General features: G+C 38.9%; 2 protein-coding genes across 9 annotated transcripts in view; both read right to left on the bottom strand.

The window, feature by feature from the left end:
• The window catches only part of LOC117595221 (nuclear GTPase SLIP-GC-like), a 772,829-nt gene that overhangs the window by 235,288 nt on the left and 517,230 nt on the right, over window positions 1-20,311 (bottom strand). The window lies entirely within an intron of this gene.
• The window catches only part of LOC105012876 (nuclear GTPase SLIP-GC-like), a 39,735-nt gene that overhangs the window by 15,433 nt on the left and 3,991 nt on the right, over window positions 1-20,311 (bottom strand). For 3 of the 8 annotated variants that reach the window (XM_020050980.3, XM_020050982.3, XM_020050981.3), the window contains exons 4-19: window positions 20,016-20,108; window positions 19,557-19,593; window positions 18,425-18,514; window positions 11,929-12,022; window positions 11,599-11,815; window positions 8,899-9,126; window positions 8,418-8,618; window positions 5,381-5,641; window positions 5,079-5,172; window positions 3,730-3,881; window positions 3,468-3,629; window positions 3,124-3,293; window positions 2,897-3,011; window positions 2,619-2,727; window positions 2,033-2,160; window positions 1,761-1,845 (exon numbers count right to left, since the gene is read on the bottom strand). In XM_020050980.3, the coding sequence (XP_019906539.3) occupies window positions 1,761-1,845; window positions 2,033-2,160; window positions 2,619-2,727; window positions 2,897-3,011; window positions 3,124-3,293; window positions 3,468-3,629; window positions 3,730-3,881; window positions 5,079-5,172; window positions 5,381-5,641; window positions 8,418-8,618; window positions 8,899-9,126; window positions 11,599-11,815; window positions 11,929-12,022; window positions 18,425-18,514; window positions 19,557-19,593; window positions 20,016-20,108 (2,236 nt within the window). Of the gene's footprint in view, window positions 1-1,760; window positions 1,846-2,032; window positions 2,161-2,618; window positions 2,728-2,896; window positions 3,012-3,123; window positions 3,294-3,467; window positions 3,630-3,729; window positions 3,882-5,078; window positions 5,173-5,380; window positions 5,642-8,417; window positions 8,619-8,898; window positions 9,127-11,598; window positions 11,816-11,928; window positions 12,023-18,424; window positions 18,515-19,556; window positions 19,594-20,015; window positions 20,109-20,311 lie in introns of those variants that run through there. The other 5 variants (XM_010874000.5, XM_010874002.5, XM_020050983.3 and 2 more) reach the window with 5 other exon arrangements.

Below are 20,311 nucleotides of genomic sequence, written 5' to 3'. Positions count from 1 at the left end.
CCACATTCAACACACAGACCGGAGTTTGTTTGCCACTCAAGCCACCCTTGACTCCCATACGGATATTGAAACGTATGCTTCATCTGTTCTGGATAACATCAACATCTGCATCAACAATGTCACCACCTAAATACTAATAAAGACCTTCCCCCACCAGAAGCCGTGGATGAACAAAGAGGTCCAACCACTGCTAAAGGCACAGGATGCTGCTTTCAGATCTGGCAATGTGGAGGCGTACAGGTTATCCGGGGTCAACCTGAAAAGGGTCATTAAAAGGCAAAAAATGACCACAAACTGCAGATTGAGGAGAACTTCAACAACAACTCCAAACCCAGACACATGTGGCCATCCAGCGACGTCTCCTTCACCGACGAGATAAACAGGTTCTACACTCGCTTTGACAGGTACAACAAAGAGCCAGCCATTAAAGCTGAACTCCCCTCAGACGACCTCCCCCTCTGCCTATCCACTGCAGATGTGTTGTCTGCACTGAGAAGGGTGAATGCAAGCAAGGCTGCTGGTCCTGGGGTGTTGGGGAGCTGGCCATGGTCTTTACTGACAACCTGTCACTGGCCCAGGGGGTTGTCCTAACGTGCTTCAAGACCGCAACCATTGTGCCAGGACTGAAGCAGTCGACTGCGTCTAGCCTGAAACCTGGGGCTTTCACCCCCACGATCCTGAAGTGTTTCGAAAGACTAGTTCTGGCCCCCCTAATGTCCTGCCTACCCCAACCCTAGATCCCTACCAGTTTGCCTACCGGTCTACAGAGGTTGCCATCTCTACAACTTTACACTCTGCCCTGACCCACCTAGACAAATCCCACACCTATGTAAGATTGCTATTCATTGACTTTAGCTCTGCATTCAACATGGTCATCCCCTCTAGGTTGGTCAACATACTCCTTGACCTAAGGATCCCACCCTCTCTCCGCAACTGAACCTTGGACACAGGTCTGACAGGTTAGACAACTTCACCTCCTCCACCCTGATCCTGAACACTGGTGTTCCACAAGGCTGCATGCTGAGCCATCTCCTGTACCCTCCACCTCTTCACCCACGACTGCGTTCCTGTACACAGATAACCATTGTCAAGTTTGCAGACGACACCATGGTGGTAGGCCTGATCAGTGACAATGAAGAGTCAGCCTACAGGGAGGAGGTTAAGTGCCTGGCAGCATGGTACAGTGACAACTACCTGAATGTATGTTTTTTACATTTAAGCGTAAGATTTCAGAACTGTATTGTTAATTAACTGCTGTTGTTATGGTCTGAAAAGTAAGTAAATTTAAGGCAGTTGGAAGGTGGGCAGATTAACATTAGTTTTGGAAGGGAAGGTTAGGGTTTTTTCAATAATTAGCAGCAGTGTGTGTTTTTGTGTAAGTGAGCTCAATTAAGGAACTTTAACTTTTTGGTACAATGTTATGAAGTCTATCCACCTAGCTTTATCTGACTTTTTTTTTTTTTTAAGTTTCTTTTCAAAAGAACCTATGGTAAATTACTGAAATGTTAATGTGTTCATGCATCTTATGTTTATGTTCACTGAGCTCACTGGTAGCAAAGCCACCACAGGAAGATGTTAGAGCGAATGGCAATCAAATTATATTACTTACATCCCAAATGATGGCGGTGCAACACTGTCCATGGGATACCAGGGCTACTCCACAGGATATGTACCCTCATCTTACCACGATATACAACTGTAATACTGTAAAAAACTAACTCAAGTACAAGCTGTGACTTAACTCAATGACATTTATTTACCTGGGAGGAACGAGCTGTTGGGAGTATGGAGTGACATCCTGATTGATTCTTCTAGTTTATACTTCAGCTGCATCACCATGTGATCCTAATACAGGAAAATATTATTCAGTTGACTTCTGTCAGAATCTTGCTTTTACTTTGCTTGTGTTCATACAGAAAGAGCTATGCTTTTTGAATGCATTTTTGTGTAAAGAGGGACATTTACTGTGGGAGTTGACTGAATACATGCATTACACTGTACTTCTTGTCAATGCCAATACTACATTTCAAACCTTCAGTTTAGTTAAACCATCCATCATATCTTTCTTGGCCTTCCGGAAAATATTTGCTTTGTTCATGTTCAGATGTAGCTCATCTTTCATCCTTTGCAGAGAACCTTTTCCTTTATGCATTGATGCATCTAAAACAAAGTAATATATTTTCCATAACCATTCATATGCTATTAATACATTACACATTTACAAGAAAATATGTTCTCCAAATATTAGCTTAAATATCCGATGGCCTGTATAATGATAGATGTAACTGTTATTCTTAATGTGAGTTTATTTGTATGTCTTTTGTAATTTTCTTTTCAAATTGTGGTGTATTACTTGCGCCTCAAACTGAATGGAGAGCTCAATGTTAATGAGACTTAGGTTTAGAGATTTCAGAAGCCCATTCAACCACAAGGTGTTCCGAGATAAATAATGCTTACTGTACCAATGCTGGACCCCAAGGCCTTTTCTGTATCCTGAGACCAGGATTTAAACACTGCAATGACGCTGCTGTATTTTGAGGAAGTATCTTAAACCGCTGCACCTGGGGTACAACTTTCTGTTACTTGAAATAAAATAAAAAAAGATCTAAAATACTTACTTGTATAGGATACATGCATAGAGTCCTTGATCGAGTCAGGTAGAGTGAAGTAGATCTGTTTCTTTTTGTCAAGCAGGTCACGGATTAGTTGTGTCTTCAACTTTTTTTCCTTTAAGATATATTTTTTTCAAGAAGCCCCCTTAATACAGTTTATGGTGTATTTTGCCCAAATTACTAAATAACCCAATAAACCAAAGATATCAATGTAAACCATTATTTTAGGATCTATTTAAAATAAATCAAATTTTAACTATTAATGTTAGTCATGAAAACCCTACCTCTGTATTAAGGAATTTCAGATGCAGTGACACACTCTTGTGCTTCTCAACCAAGCTGTTTGTGTCAAGGGTGAAGTCTTCAATCTTTTTCCTGATTGGGCCACATTTGTCATTTCTGAAACAAAATGGTTTCAGTATATGGTTACAAGACTTGACTGTGCCTTGTCATTTCACATTGATGGACCTTTAGTGTTAATTATTGGATTTATTTTAATGAAATAACATACGGGAAAAAATATGTAAACTCTTCATCAATGCAAGTTCTCATGCATGAGGCTAAACTCTCATTGACGTTAATTTCCTTCCGCTTTTTCTTTTTCCCTTTTGGTTTGTAAATGCCATTATTCTCGCATAAACACCTCACTATTCCATATTGTCCACGACATTTTTTCCAGACCTTAAAAGAAAGAATGAAATAAGCAGTTATTTTAGGGCACAGCAAAGGAAATATATCCTCCATAAGTATAGTGTGACTTGATTGTCAAGCTTCTCTAACCAGTTTATACAGATTTAGAATGATGGTGGAAAAGGAGCTTTATTTATACATCTTCTGAATAGCTTATTAGCTTACTTTATTCATTAATTTCTCGCATGAATCTTCTGACTGTTGAACTCCTTTGGAGAGACATTGGTCGAAAGCATTATAAGGCTTTTCCATGTATTGAACAATGCATTTAAGATTATCCGCAAGCTTTTGTTCCAAAGCCTGGCACACCTCTTCTTTGCTGTTTGTCTGAAATCCAACTCAACATAGTCAGTATTATACACACTTTTTTACATGAAATAGTATATTGTTAAGGGGAAGACAGTTAATATGCTGAAAGGTACAATACCATGTCGCTGTTTCTGGCTGCTTGTATCAAAGACAGGATCCCATCCACTCCAGAAATATAATCTGATGTCCTTGTGTGATGATCATTGAGATTTCTGAGAAAATCCTGAAGGAGAGGTATCTCTGTATCATAAAGGGCGTTCAACCACTCTTCTAGAATGAAGTAAAAAACAGGGGCAATTCAAGAGGATTCTCAAAACAGTTTTCATTGTCTGATATCACATCACTTCACGTCACTAAGATTTCTGTACATTATTATAACATTAACTAATAATATAAGTTCAAATAAATAACTGTTGTGACCTTTGCTAGCTTACGCACGTTACTGAACATTGTAATGGCTTTTCAAGATGCATAAATTCTGAATAGCTCTATAAAAGTAGGCTACAAGTAGGCTAAAATCACGAAGTCCTATTATAAGGAAGATAATTAGGTTATAGTACTCACTTTCTGTACTGACTTATAGTACTGATTTATTGTATTTGAACTGTGTGGCTTGGACGCGGCGTCCGTCAAAAATAGACAAGGCGCCTATCTTTAGCGAAGCAGAGCATAGAGCTGCTTCTAGGACGCTATTCAAACGCGCCACAGCTTGTCTGGTGGTGTTATAATCATTGACTAGAGGGGCTGCGATCTGCTCCGGAGGCGGCATTGGAGATGGAACGTGCCTCAGAAGCACCCCGTGCAATCTTGGTTGTAGCCTATCTCTCCCACATTTGGCATTGGGCGGTGTAATCAAATACTTATGTCACAAATTAAAATGCAAATCAATTTATAACATTTTTGACATGTGTTTTTCTGGATTTTTTTGTTGTTATTCTGTCTCTCACTGTTCAAATAAACCTACCATTAAAATGATAGACTGATCAATAATTTGTCAGTGGGAAAACATACAAAATCAGCAGGGGATCAAATAAATGTTTCCCCTCACTGTATGTGTTTACAGTGGTTTAAAAGGAGAAGGGTCGGGTCTGCAAGGTAACAGAAATTATAGGCATAGAAGAGCGGAGTCAAAATTATGATTTGACACAGATAGATGAATTTCTCAGTGTGACAGGGTATTTGAAACAATATTGAATTAATACTTTTTGCAAACAATACTGAACCTCCAGACCAAGTGCATGTTAGATTGTTTAGGAATTCTTGGACATTCAAACACATTGTGCGTTATATTTTTGTGAAATATGAAAACTTGCCTATTATGTGCACTGTATAATCACACTTCTTTCCATCAATGTGGTATTGAAGAGAATTTTAGAATATTCTCCTGAACCTGTTTTTAAAATTGTATTGACCATCATAACCTTTATTATGTTGTATAATTAAAAAAGAAACTTTCAGTAACTGCACCTGCTTTTTCATCCAGTTCACTCTGCTTTTCCATGTTGTATTTCTTGGAACTTACAGTAAACACCTTAAAGCTTTCTGCATCACTGAAGTGTTTCTAAAACATGATCATAAGACAAAGATTGGAAATCAAGCCAAGACATCTTTTGCAAATATTAGTATTGTTTTTGTCATACAAATGTTTCTACTTTCACTAATGTTAGTGATCTACATAAACAGTACATTTTAGCCAACAGTTTGTATGTATATGAAACAATATATATTTCCAAACAGATAGAATAGAATTCCCAAATCTCTTCACTTACCTTTACATCTTTTTGTTTGTTGAATTTGTCTCTCACTTTTTTCTTGGTAATTTCATTTCTGGTCAAAATAATGGAGCGAGCATTATCCTTTGCACTCTCCTCAATGTCGTCCGTCTTGGTGCAGATAAAGCTGATGCTTCTACATTCTCCACCAGGTCCAAAGAGGCTAACAGTGCTGTCTAAAATCTCCCAAGATTCCTTTTCTGAAATTGCTCGTGAAATGTCGCTCACAATCCAAACAACCGAGCAGTTCCCTATAAACTGAAACAGTGTCAAGAAAATTGTTCAACAGTAAAGATTTATACAGTGGGTATAGAAAATCACCACCACCTTTAAAAAATGTCAACTTTTGTTGCCTTACAGCCTGAAATAAAAACATTATTTACACACAGTAACCCACAATATCCAAGCGAAAAATTTTAATTCAGAAAAGTCTGAAAATTAAATACAATTAAAAACAGTAAAATACACCTTTTAGCATAAAAGACCCCCCCCCCCCCCTTAGAATTGTAATTTCAAACTTGCTGAGATATAGCCAACCACCTTCCAGATTACAAATATAGCTAATGGATGTCCATCTGTGTTCAAATGTTGTTTTGTTTAGTTCTGTTGTTCATAGAGGACTCCACTATAATTCAAAACAAACAAAGCACTAATGCGGGAAAATATACTTTGAGAAGATCTAAGGCACAAGTTAAGGCACATGTATAAGAAGAATTCAAAGGCCTTTTCTATCCCTTTGAGCCAAGTTATTATTATTATTAACACATGACATTTCCAAACACCTTTCAAGAAACCCAAGGACACTGAAAAATAAAATTCAAGCAAAAACAGTAATCACAGAGAAAACACCATAAATTACACCAGAGCTAAATTATGACCATGTTCAGCCAAGAGAAAAGCTAACCTGAACCAGTCAGTCTTCAGTCTGTTTTGATGATAGAGTCTGAGTTACGTGTTGTTAACGACATGAATAGGAATGCTAGAGGTGTTGATAGTGTTGTAAATGTGGGACAGGAAGAATGAGGTGTTGATGTAGTTTTAAGTCCAAAAGACAAACATTCAAATGATGTAGTATTGAAGGTCTGGAGGGTCTTCACCTTGTAACTAGTGCGGTGGATAACAACAAGCCCACCACCTCGACCAACAGAGCAAGCTTTTTACTGGTACATATTGCCCGGACGTGTAGCTTTATTAAGTAATTTGGCTGCTGCCAAGTTTCTGTTAAGCACATCACATCAATGTGAGGTTGTTTTATTCCATTTTGTTCTTGAATGTAGCCTGTTGTGATTGGTTTTTGTCCTTTGCTCTTGAATGTAGCTTGTCCGACTATTGTTTTCACCTACATCCTATTAGCTTCCTTTTAAGCCGGCCCAGTTTTGTTCAGCCCTTGTTAAGTCATTGAGTGTCTTTACTGTATATGTTACAGCCTGCCTGCCTTGTATTCCTGCTTGTTTTATTTTTTTGTGCCTGCCCTAGTTGTCATTTAATCCATAGTTGTCCATGAACTCTGCGCCTGGCGTCCTGCTCTACCTTTATTGTGACAATCAATCTTTTCCCATGATAACCTCACATAGTTGAATTGATTTGTTGTTTGGAGTGTTCAGCAGAGCAAAGGAGCAGGTTTTAATCTGTGTAAAAGGAGAGCTAGGGTGCAGAAAGTTAGTGACTTTACCCAATGCATGCAGCGGAGTTTATATAAACCACTTGGCAAACTTTACGGTGTATAATGGGGAGGTGCACCCTCTTCAGATTGAGTAGATATTACAGTTAGGTGACACTGCTGTAAATATTTCCTACACAAGCCCCTATGACAGTACCGATGTGTAATTCCCAAGTCACCATGAGCGTTTAGAGAGAGTGGCGCTTTTAGCTGTGCTGATTTAAAACAGTACAATTCAGCAGCAAAGTACCTGATCCACATCCTGTCGAATCACTAACCAGGCCTGGGGAGACCGGTTTATTCGTAGCAGGAACATATACTGTATATATATCAGCTTATAACCAGCTATACAGTGACAATACTTTGAAACTTCCATTGAAAAGGACAACTTTGCTGAATTATTCCAATAAATACTGAATGTATTTTCTCCCTTGAATTGTGTGGGTTCTCTATTATTTATTCAGTGTACGTAACCGTTAAATTCTATCAGTTTCTTCTTTGCATGGTAGAGTTTAAGCTTGCATTTGTTGTTGCCGTGATTTAATATATTCACAGTTAATGATTTTCGTAAGAGTTCCTTAGCACATGCAGTAATGTCCAATACTATGTGTTTTTAACAGCCATCCAATATTGGTTTTTGCCATTTTCCCTTGTGTACAGGGATTATTCCAGATTTGCTGAATCTTGTAATGACACCGTAGATGATGATATCCCCAAATGCTTTGCAATTTTATGTTGTGATACGTTATTCTTGGATTGTGGCAAAATTTGCCCATCTTTCATGGAGTGGTGAACCTTTCCCAATCCTCACTTCTGACAGGCCCATCCTCTCTGTAATGATCTTTTAATACCCAATCATGTTACTGACCTGTTGCCAATTGACCTAATTAGTTGTGTGATATTACGTTTTTTAGCACTGCACGTTTCCTCTGTCCCAGGTTTTGTCGGAACGTGTAAGTGGAGCCGGCCTATAAGAGCGAATGTCTCTTACTCACTGACTGACTGACTGACTGAGTGCCTAACTGACTGACTGACTACCCTGTTAAATAGCGTAGTGGTTAGAGACGCAGACATGGAACAAGATGTCACAGTCTAAACACATTATGCCTTAGGATTTGTTCAGGACACACAAAAGCTTTGCTGTCTACAACCTTCAGTAGCTGCGTTATAGGAACTCTAAAATAAAACAGTTCTGATGGGTATTAGGATTTGTTCAGGATAGACAAACTTTGATGGCTAAGTCTGACTGTAATTTGCACCATAGCTGTTGCCAGATAATTAAACCCATTGTACCTATAATACAAATCAAATATGGGATGAATACAATGTTAAACAGTACATTGGATCATCATGAAAATAATTATAAATAATTACCGACTTCCACATCGTATCTCTGCTCTTGTTGCAGTCTCCATTTCCTGGAAGATCCACCAGCACAACATGCTCCAGTAGGTCTTTACAGTTTGGCACCTTGATTGTTAAACATTTCACAAGCGGCCAATACATTCTTTCAAATGTATCACTGTTTGAGTCACTCAGTACATAGCAAGCTATCTTTTTAGACAGTTCTTCAGCCTGCAATTGTAACAAGGCATCACATTACATGTATGAACACTTTAAAAATGATCAAAGACAAATAAATATATATTATTATTATTATAATATTATTAATATAATATTGAAAAAATACATTAAAAGGCATCCAAGATTTCAAGTTTAATTAAATGTTGAAAAATATTTAAAAGGCTGGTATAGGTTGGTAAAAATCAGTGTAGTGTCAGAAAATGTAGTTAAAATATTGCTGTTAAAATATTTGTATTTTTAAAGCCTATGAAGTTTGCAAAAAGTAACTTACTGTGTCACATAGAAATTTTTTTTTACATGATGAATAAAATTCAGGGATTTCGAAGAGCTTCTTATCCATTAGTTCTTCTACATTTTTTCCATGTCCCTCTTTTCCATACAAAGCTTTTATCTTATGATCATCCTCGTCACCATCCTCCACATCAATTTCCTTGTCTTCATCCTCTTCCTCCTCACCAGATTTGACACGTAAGATTGACCATAGCTCATCTTTCCAATCCTAAAATTTTTGAAGCATGACAAATGCATAACATATAAAGTAGCAAAGACTCTCATTAACTTGCACTTTTTCAGTTAACCTTACATTTATTTTCACTTTTTAGGGAACTGCCCCTTGTTAAGACAGATGATAAGACAGTGCTTCTGAACGGAGTTGGTACAGCTCCCCAGGGGGCGTTCAGAGGATGACGGGATGCGCAATATTTTGGAAGGGGGCATTGAGGTGCCCATGGGGGCATTTGTTTTAAGGCGAGTTTACACAGAAGATTCACAACAAATTGAGTGTTAAGTTTCAACCACTGGCAAAAAGCTGTGGTCTGCAACATTAAAACCTGCCAGTTTACTTCACTGCGATTGGAAGAGATGGCATATCATAACTCTTCTTCTCTTCAGTGTTTCTGTCAGTTTCTTGTGGCGCAGCTTCACAGGAACGAGACGTCAGACTATCATCTATACCAGCATTTCCCAATCCTGATGTTCGGGACCCAAAGGGGTGCATGTTTTTGTTTTTCACCTTCCACTCACACACTTGATTCCAATTAAAGACCTGATGATATGTTGATTATGTCACTCCAGTGTTTAAGTGCTAGGGCAAAAACAAAAATGTGCAGCCCTTTGGGTCCCAAGGACCAGGATTAGGAAACACTGATCTATACAATTTCACCCACATGGCGTTTACTGTGTAACCGTTGGAAAAATTATAGAGCATTATTATTTTTTGGCACTTCTGATTTTCTGGTTGTTTAATTATGATTTGATTGGTAAATTGCTGTCTGTTTCTGATTGGCTGCTGTTTGTTTTCCAATGTTCTGTTTAACATTGTACAAAGAACTAATAACTCTGTTGTCATTAAATTATGTACTTTTTGATGATAACAATAATAATAATAGTCATTATTATTCAGGGAAATTAGCCTTCATCTTATATGATTGGGGGTGGTAAGGGACCTGGTTAATGGATAGGGGGCGCTGGCCCTAAAAAGAACGAAGAGAGTTTTCACTGGCATAAATATCTATGCTCTGAGCAAACCTGCATCCAGATCCATAGAAAAATACCTGCCTTTCTATTGACACTGCGTGCACAATTATTAAGCAAATCGTACAGTTGATAGATGCTATTTGTGGTGGAGGTAAACTTAATAATAAACGTTAGTCAGTTTAACACAATGCTTAATGGTGTCTAGCGACATATTCAAACTCGGCGTGATGTTTTTACGTGACAAAATGGGTAGCAGACATAGTTTTTCTCAAGATTTATTTTATTGTTGAACAATGGATAATATGTTAATCCAAAATATAATTGAACCTCAAACCTGAATGTTAAAAAGTTAGTTTTGATCTTTGTCAGGAGAATATATAAGTGTGCAGAATTAGTAGGAAACAATTGGTGTGCAGAAATATTAGGTAACTAAATTACAAAAATAGTTTCTCCCAACTCTCAATTTTATTCTAAATTTTTGAATAAAGTGTAACAAATAGTAACACTAAATGGCAATTAGTCTATTCTAAAATATTCATTGACCAATATAGCCACCCTTCTTTACAATAACTGCCATGAGCCTTCCATCCATGAAGTTTGTCAATTTCTTGATCTGTTCATGATCAACTTTCGCTGAAGCAGCAACCACAGCCTCCCAAACGCTGTTCAAAGAGGTGTATTGTCTTCCTTGACTGTAAACCTCGTTTGAGAAGGGCCCACAAATTCTCAATAGCATTTAAGTCAGATGAGGAAGGGGGCAAGGTCATTATTTGGGCATCTTTGAGGCTGTTGCTTGCTAGCCAACAGTGAAGTACTTGGGTGCATGTGATGGATAATTGTCCTTCATAAAGATCATGGCCTTCTTGAATGCTGAGGACTTCTTCCTGTACCACTGTTTGAAGAATGTATCTTCCAGAAACTGGCAGTAGGTATGGGAGTTCAGTTTCAGTCCATCTTCAACCCGAAAAGGTCCAACTACCTCATCCTTAATGAGGGCAGCCCATACCAGTATCCCTCCTCCAGTATCCCTCCTCTCAACAGTTGTTCTAGAGATGTGTCTGCTGCTAGAACTCTGAACGAGTACCCTGACCGACTTGAATAGACCGCCATATTAGATAAGGAATCTGGAGATTCGATTTTGATGTCAGCTGATGCAATTACTGAGCCAATGCCCGCTCAGGTTCCCTGGCTGAACTAGTTGTGTCTATTACTACGCGCTATTGTTAAATAAAACTTTTTTCCCAGCAGGCTGTTTCTATAATTGCCTGATATAATGTCTGTGTTTTTTCAAGATAAGTTGAGTTGCACACAATCAAACAAATACAAATGTATTCATTGCGTGCAATTAGACTAATGGCAGACATTGATTCAGACTTTGGTTTGCAGTAGGTTCCGAAATGTTTCAAAGTCTATTACTAATTGTACTATTCCCCATGACACCACATACCAAAACATTGTGCTATTGGAAATAAACAGATAAAACATATACTATTACCTGCACTGTAATGAATTCAATCTCTGCGATGTATTTCTCATTAATCATATTGGCCTCCACCTGAATCATCACTGAGGTACATGCCCCTTGGTTTCCAGAAGGAAGCAGTTTCGTCTTACCCAAGATGGCGTTTATTAAGGAGCTCTTACCAGCTCCAGTCTTCCCAAAAACACCCACCATCTCTTTCCTGTCTTCATCCAACACATCAATTTTACTTCTGTTATAAATGAACAACAAACATTATTAAAGCAATTTAAGAAATGGCAGACATTATATGAATCTTTTCATTTGGCATGTTGTCTGTTACATTTTAAAATGAAATAGGTCTACCTGAGGAAGTCAGTAAGTTGTGTAGAAGGCATTCTATCCAGCTTGCCTCTGACTCTTTGCATTATCTTCTTCACCTCTGCCTTTTGTTCACTGTCTGGAAGAAGATCACCAACAGATTTGTTGTACATTAATATTTTGCCTTCAAACAACAGGACTGCATATGTGTGAGGTAATCAGCATACTCACATATTTAAGTCTGGTTTAAATTTTTCAATCCAGACATAAGTTATATTGCAAGGTTTACCCTTTATTTGTCTGCATTATTTGCAATCTAAGATGGCCACCATTAACAATATAGTAGACCGTAACATTAACACTAGAACCGCCAGGCCTTTTAGACCCCCAGTATCCGCCAAAGCCGAATGCCGTTTGGTGTCATTAGCATACTAATCTACGGTGGCCCGGAAGTGCAAAACACAATCGCTAATATAATTACACACCCCAAAAAGAATACTCCCCCTGATAGCACAAAACACAACCAAAATTACAATTGCACACCCCCAATAAAATTGCTCCCCCCAAAGCAGAAAATACAACCACTGATACAATTACACCCCTCCAATAAAAGTAAAATTCCCAATAGCACAAAACACAACCATTAATACAATTACACCCATAATAAAACATACCCACAAATACAAATACACACACCCCATAAATATACTCCCCCCAATAGCGCAAAACACAACCAGTAAAACAATGACACAAAAGATACAAGACTGTCGTCGCTGATTGGACGCACAACCTGTTATTCAAGGTAAATTGGAAATGACAGTTTAGTAGATAGCTTTTTAGATACAGTTTCAAAGAAGCAAAGAGAGAATGATATAACAAGACAGGAACGTGTATTTCCCTTACTGTGGCAATACATTTAACGAACGTACACAGTTTCAGTGGGTGTGCCTAGTATAGTGACCTTGGTAAAACCATTACTCTTCTATATCAATTATCCAACTCTGTTTGGAGTAGTGGGTAGTGCTCCCGGTTGTAGAACGGCAGGTCCAGGTTTCGAGATGCTACCCGTCATAACGCCGTCATAACGGTGAGAAGGCAAAAATTGTTGGGGCAATTATTAGAAAATGGAAGAAGTTCAAGATGACTGTCAATCTTCCTCGCTCTGGGGCTCAATGCAAGATCTCACCTCGTGGGGCATCAATGATCATGAGGAAGGTGAAGGATCAGCCCAGAACTACACAGCAGGACCTGGTCAATCACCTGAAGAGAGCTGGGACCACAGTCTCAAAGAAAACCATTAGTAACACACTACGCCTTCATGGATTAAAATCCTGCAGCGCATGCAAGGTCCCCCTGCTCAAGCCAGCGCATGTCCAGGCCCGTCTGAAGTTTTCCAATGACCATCTGGATGATTCAGAGGAGGAATGGGAGAAGGTCAAGTGGTCTGATGAGACAAAAATAGAGCTTTTTGGTCTAAACTCCAATCGCCGTGTTTGGAGGAAGAAGAAGGATGAGTACAACCCCAAGAACACCATCCCAACCATGAAGCATGGAGGTGGAAACATCATTCTTTGGGGATGCTTTTCTGCAAAGGGGACAGGACGACTGCACCATATTGAGGGGAAGATGGATGGGGCCATGTATCGCAAGATCTTGGCCAACAACCTCCTTCCCTCAGTAAGAGCATTGAAGATGGGTCGTGGCTGGGTCTTCCAGCATGACAACGACCTGAAACACACAGCCAGGGCAACTAAGGAGTGGTTCCGTAAAATGCAATCTCAAGGTCCTGGAGTTGCCTAGCCAGTCTCCAGACCTGAACCCAATAAAAAAATCTTTGGAGCGAGCTGAAAGTCTGTATTGCCCAGCGACAGCCCCGAAACCTGAAGGATCTGGAGAAGGTCTGTATGGAGGAGTGGGACAAAATCCCTGCTGCAGTGTGTGCAAACCTGGTCAAGAACTACAGAAAACATATGATCTCTGTAATTGCAAACAAAGGTTTCTGTACTAAATATTAAGTTCTGCTTTTCTGATGTATCAAATACTTATGTCATACAATAAAATGCAAATGAATTACTTAAAAATCATACAATGTGATTTTCTGGATTTTTGTTTTAGATTCCGTAACTCACAGTTGAAGAGTACCTATGATAAAAATTACAGACTTCTTGCATTGTTAGTGGGAAAACCTGCAAAATCGAAAGTGATACGCATAGCGGACCTCTCTACGTTCTAAATGCAAATACGATGGTCCAATCCCAATGTCCACACTCACAGACTCACGGAATTTGAGGTGCGTTCAGAGTCTATAAGTGACATGAATTGTCTACAGGTGACATGAATAAGTTATCAAACCAGAAAACGAGCCAGAAATACTTAATTCAGCCGGTCCGCAAATAAGTGAAAATGATTGTTGCCCTCACTAGATTCAAACCGACGTCTCCCACATGCGAGAGTGTTTTTAACCACTACGCCACGGTGCTATATGGGAGAGCAGGGTGAATTGAGCCATATAATCTAAAATAAACAGTTTTCAAAATATGACTACAAACAAAGGTCTCCTGATAAGGGGTAAATTAAATATAGGAAGATGATAAGTTGAGCCACACTGAGGTAAATTGTGACGTTGATTATGTTGAAATAAAACAGAACATTTTCACCTCTTTTTCAAAGCAAGAAATATTGAAAACCAAATTACTTCCTAAAGGCCAATTTTCTAAAGCAAGGCCTTTCAAAATGTTCTGAACAAAATCAAGTTCAAAATGAAGAACAAAATCGACGTAATGTTTATGTGGTGCATTCTGAACTGTCATTGTCAGTGGTCAATTCAACAACGTACCTTTTTCTTTAATTCGTGATTGACATTGATATAATAACTTTCAATAAACGTGACGATAACGGACTTTTTAATCAAGTTAAATTATGAAAAGAATTAGTGGAAACCCAACCGGTTATTGGAATTAGTGGAAACCCAAACTCTTTTATTGCCCAACCGGTTTTGATCTAGCCTATATTACCCCAAAGAGTATGCCAAAAAGTATGCACAGATCCATCAGAATGGTTGCAATACAACGCAATATAATGTAAACAGTTTTATTTTAGGCTTACTGTAACGTAGCTACTGAAGGTTGTAGCCAGCAAAATTGTTTCTATCCGGAACAAATCCTAATACATTATATATTTTGACAGTGATGAGACCCTAACGTGGGCCCTATTGTTTGCAGGTCCGCTTCTCTAACCACTACACAATTTAACAAGGGGTAGTCAGTCAGTCAGTCAGCTTACGCGTTCCGGCAAAAACCGAGAAGAGTAATTAGAAAAAGACAAGGTCCAAAACGAATAGTCTATGTGAACGGCATGTCTTTGCAGGTCTCTCCCGGGGTTCTAATGGGGCTATCGAGTTGATTTCAACACCAATGCATAACTCTAGTCCCCTAGATCAGTGGTCCTTAAAGTGGGGTGCACGACAACCCTGGGGGGGTCGCCAGATGATTTCTAGAAAAAATATATTTAAATTAAAAAGTGCTATTTTTAATGAACCTGAAAACTGTTACAGGGTATATAACTGGGAATACAACTAGAATAGGTTAAATATGTAAAATATTTATTTTTCATTTATGTCGTCGTCACAGAACAAACTGGTTGGTTGAATCAGTTGCACGGGTTAACAGTAGCCTATCTACGGAGCCACACTTGCTGCTGTGTGCATACATTTAGTTATTAATAAACATAGCCTACAACATGGATCAGTGGCTTATCCGTAGCTCTACAAAACAGTGTCTAACAGCTGATGAAAGCATTCCTTCAGAAAAGGAAAATTAACTTCCAATGATAATAAGCCTACGTGAAATAAGAAGGCCATCCAGGCCGACAACCCATTCAAAGTCAAAGAAAATCAAGAGGAATTCATAGTTTTGATTCACTTGCTTTACGATTCACGATGTGCATCATCCTCAAACTTCTTTGTTCAGTGGTTCTTGCACACAAAAATTTAAAGCCAGTGAAACTGAAAAGACATTTGCAGACCAAGCATCCCTTTCATGTTGATAAATCAACAAGTTTTTTCAGCCGAAAGTAGGCAGAGCTATGTACTATTAAAATAGTAAACTCCATTAAATCATATCCTAGGAACACCAGGCTGTTCGTCCCCCTCGGCCTAGAGATGGTCACAGAATGTGAAGCCCTGCTGGTCCATACTGCGATCAAGTGGCTTTTACGTGGGAAGGTTCCACCAGTTTGAGCAGTGTGATGAGGTGCGCATTTTCCTAAATTAGCTGGGTACCAACTTGCGGACCACCTGACAGATCCCAAGTGGATGGTAAATCTTGTTATTTTTCTGATAAACCTAATGTACTTAAATACTCAATCCAAGGCAGGTACAAATATAGGCCTATTGTTGTTTATCCGATAAAATCGATGCATTCACAAAAAAGTTGGAGAGATGAGCTGTGCAAGCTAAAGGCGGCAATATCGTAATATTTCCTGAGCAGGAGGAATTTGTGTAGGGCAATGAAATGGATTTCAATAACATGACGGAAATTATCACATCACATATCGAAGGCCTTCTGGATTTATGTACTTCACTTGATGAAGTACTTCCCAAATGAGACAAATCCACAACGATATGACTGCATATGACGACTGTTCACGGGCAACTGAGGATTACCTGGCATCTGACCTGGAGGACACACTGATGGAGCTGTCCAGTGATTGGACCTTACAGGAAATGTTCACCACAGTGACACTTGCTGTAATCTGGATTTCAGTTGCAGAGAAAAACCCATGACTATCCAAACCAAAGCAGAGAAGGATGTACTGATTCCGTTTGGAATCAACCAACCAACTTGAGGCAACATTTTCCACATTGAAATGTATTTAAAACAAATACACATCATGTCTTAATGTGGAGGATGATCTCAAAGTTGCCATTTCGGCACTCAAACCCAGGATGCAGCTGTTGTACTACAAAAAGCAGGCCCACCCATCTCATTAAATGAGTAAGTTGCTCAGACTTCACTTATCAATTAATAAACAATACCTGAGAGAACTGAAAGAAGGTAATTCATATACTGGCTAATAGTTAATAAGGATTATTTTATTAGTTATCTTAATATGATAAACTGAATGTGTCTACATATGTGTCGTGTAGTTTGAGGCCTTATAATTTCTGTTACTTTTTTTGAAAGGAAAAAAGAAGGTGCAGGAGCTGTATGTCAAAAGTTTTAAAATCTTGCAAGGTTGTTCCTTTATATGTCTTTACATTTTCACTCTGTTATATAAAGTATAGTATGCGGCCAAACGTATGTGGACACAACCATCAAACTTATTTGACTTTGTTGGACATTCCATTTCAAAACCACAAACATTAATATGCAGTTGCCCTCCGCCCTTAGTAGCTATATCAGCCGCCACTCTTCTGGGAAGGCCTTCCACAAGATCTTGGAATGTTTCTGTGGGAATTTGTGCCCATTAAGCCAAAAGAGCACTAAGGTTAGGCACTGATGTTGGATGGGAAAGTCTGACTCGAAATCACAGTTTCAATTCATCCCAAATGTGTTCAATGGGGTTGAGGTCAGGACTCGAAAAAGCTTGTTGAACCATGTCTTCATGGACCCTGGTTTTTGCACAGGGGCACAGTCATGCTGGAACAGGAAAGGGCCTTCCCCAAATGGTTCCCACAAAGTTGGAAGCACCCAAATGTCAAACAAATCTTGCGTATCCTTTAGCATTAAGATGACTCTTCACTGGAACTAAGAGGCCAAACACAGCCCCAGATCATTGTCCCTCCTCCACCAACCTTATATTAGGCACTGTGCATTCCGGTAGGCATTCTCCAGGCATCTGCCAAACCCAGATTTGACCATCAGACTGCCAGAAGATGAAGCATGTTTCCTTACTCCAGAGAAAATGTTTCCACTGCTCCAGTGTCCAATGGCAGTATGCTTTACAGCACTCCAGCAAATGCTTGGCATTGCGCATGTTAATGTGAGGCTTGCATACATTTGCTTGGCCATGGAAACCCAATTAATGAAGCTCCCAACACACAGTCCTTGTGCTGATGTTGCCTCAGAGGCAGTTTGGAACTCTGTGGTGAGTGATGCAACAGATGATAAGCAATTTTTACGTGTCAGCACTCGGCAGCCCCACTCTGTGTTTGCGTGGTCTACCTCTGTTGCTGGGCTGTTGCACCTTGAAGCTTCCACTTCACAGATATAGCCCTTACAGTTGACCGGAGCAGATGTAGTAGGGCAGAAATTTCACAAACTGACTTTTGGCATCCTATTACATTTTGACGTTAAAGTCACTGAACTCTTCAGTACGACCCATTGTACTGTCAATGTTTGTATATGGAGATTTCATGGCCATGCATTGGATTTTATGCACCTGTGATCAATGGGTGCGGCTGAAACACCTGAACTCAATGATTAGTGGGGGAATCCACATACTTTTGGCCATATATTGTATCTGGCAGATAGAGAAAATATATAAATAAAATAAACTACATTTAATTAATTGAGGTCAATAAAAAAAAACTCTTACCTACCAAACATTTGAGGTAGATCGATGGATGCAGCCCTACTCTTCAGCTTCTTTCTTTGCATTTTTGCATTGGCTACCTCATGTTTCCTTTTCTCTGGAAACAATGTTAACCATTTTTATATGAATACTCAAATCCATACGTCAGCATTCACAGAAGGTTATTGAGAACAATGCCATAGGTTTGGAGAATGGCTTTGTGTGAGTTCCAGTCAAAATGTTTTCAAATCAAATTCTTGGTGTCCTGTTCAATTTCTTTATACATTAAATTTTTCTGGTGTCCTGTTCAATTTTAGGAGGACCTGAGCTTTTGGACCACGCCTCAGGACTACCTAGACTGACGACTCCTAGCTTTCCCTATAAAAGTCCTACTGTTTGTGCTGCAGATCTACTTTCTGCCTGACAATTCCTGTTGTCACTGTCCACAGCCCACCTGGTTGTCCCTGTCCTTGTTCACCTAGATGTGCAGCTGATCTGGATTCTGCTTAAGCTCACATGTATTTAGTGACCCAAAATATTGTATTTAGTGACCCAAAATGTTAATGTGTCCCTACAAGGTCATGTACTCTCATAATATTCAACCAACACAGCCAGAAGAGTACTGGACAACTGTTACGTCCCCAGTGCTTAAGAGTCTAAGAGTCTAGCTCCACTCTAGGTTTCTTTCTACAGTGAACAAAATTAGAAACGCAATTCTTTTGTTTTTGGCCTTTTATTGTGGCCAGCCTAAGGCACACTTGTGCAATAATCATGCTGTCTAATCAGCATCTTGATATGCCACACCTGTGAGGTGGATGTATTACCTCGGCAAAGGAGAAGTGCTCACTAACACAGATTTAGATGGTTTTGTGAACAATATTTGAGAGAAATAGGCCTTTTGTGTACATAGAGAAAGTCTTAGATCTTTGAGTTCAGCTCATGATAAATGGGGGCAAAAACAAAAGTGTTGCGTTTATAATTTTGTTCAGTGTAGTTTCTGATCCTCCAATGGAGTGTTCCCTAGCAAATGTGCATCAATTTATTTTTGTTGCTTGCTCTTTGGGGATTTTGGCTGGGTGTCTGGACGAGCAGTTTTTGAGAACTGCTGATTTAAAAGTGTTTTCATGAAATGTATTTGATTGATTGGCTGTGCTTTTTACCTGAAAGAAGTTTATCCACACTGGTTGAGGGCATACTCTGAAGAAACAAGTAAATTATCATCATGGTTAAGGCATCATTTTACAAAACTTACAAAACAAACTAAAACATCCATCCTCTTAATGGAATAAAATGTGATCAGTTATGTCCTGTGTGATGTTGCAATATTTCTGAAATTGTAATCCTTATTATGTGAGATGGTGATAGAAATGCCTTCATGCACAAACATTCAAATAAAAAAATTACAATGTGTATTATGTGGCCTTCCCACAATCAAAGAGGAAATCATCCTGCAGACGAGGTTATGAACATGACTTGTTGTATCTTTGTGATACAGCTATTTGGAGAACTATGATCACACAAAGGTGTGTAGGTTGATCTAAATAATAATTTTGCTTTGTAATATAAAATATGTCCTTTAGGGGTGAGGATTTGTGTATATAGTTATAGGTAAAAAGTACATTTCCTGAGGAACTCTTGGCTGCGTTAATGGAAGCTGTTGACGACGTGGCCACTTCAAAATTCTCATCAACATTGCTGTGTTTGTTTTGTTCCTGCAATTAAAAAACACGAGACATGCCGAGACACTTGTAAGGCAATGAATAATTGATGTACAATAATGTTTAGTTGAATCTAATGTATTCTAATTTAGGCTGTAGTTGGAAAAACTAACCTTGTGCTGTAACATACAGTTTCCTGTAATATGCTAAGACATTTGTAAGCTGAAGAATATAGGCTGGTGCAGTGGATTTACTCA

This window comes from Esox lucius, chromosome 11, assembly GCF_011004845.1.
Source record: "Esox lucius isolate fEsoLuc1 chromosome 11, fEsoLuc1.pri, whole genome shotgun sequence".
Classification (NCBI taxonomy): domain Eukaryota; kingdom Metazoa; phylum Chordata; class Actinopteri; order Esociformes; family Esocidae; genus Esox; species Esox lucius.
This window is presented reverse-complemented; position numbering and strand designations above follow the sequence as displayed.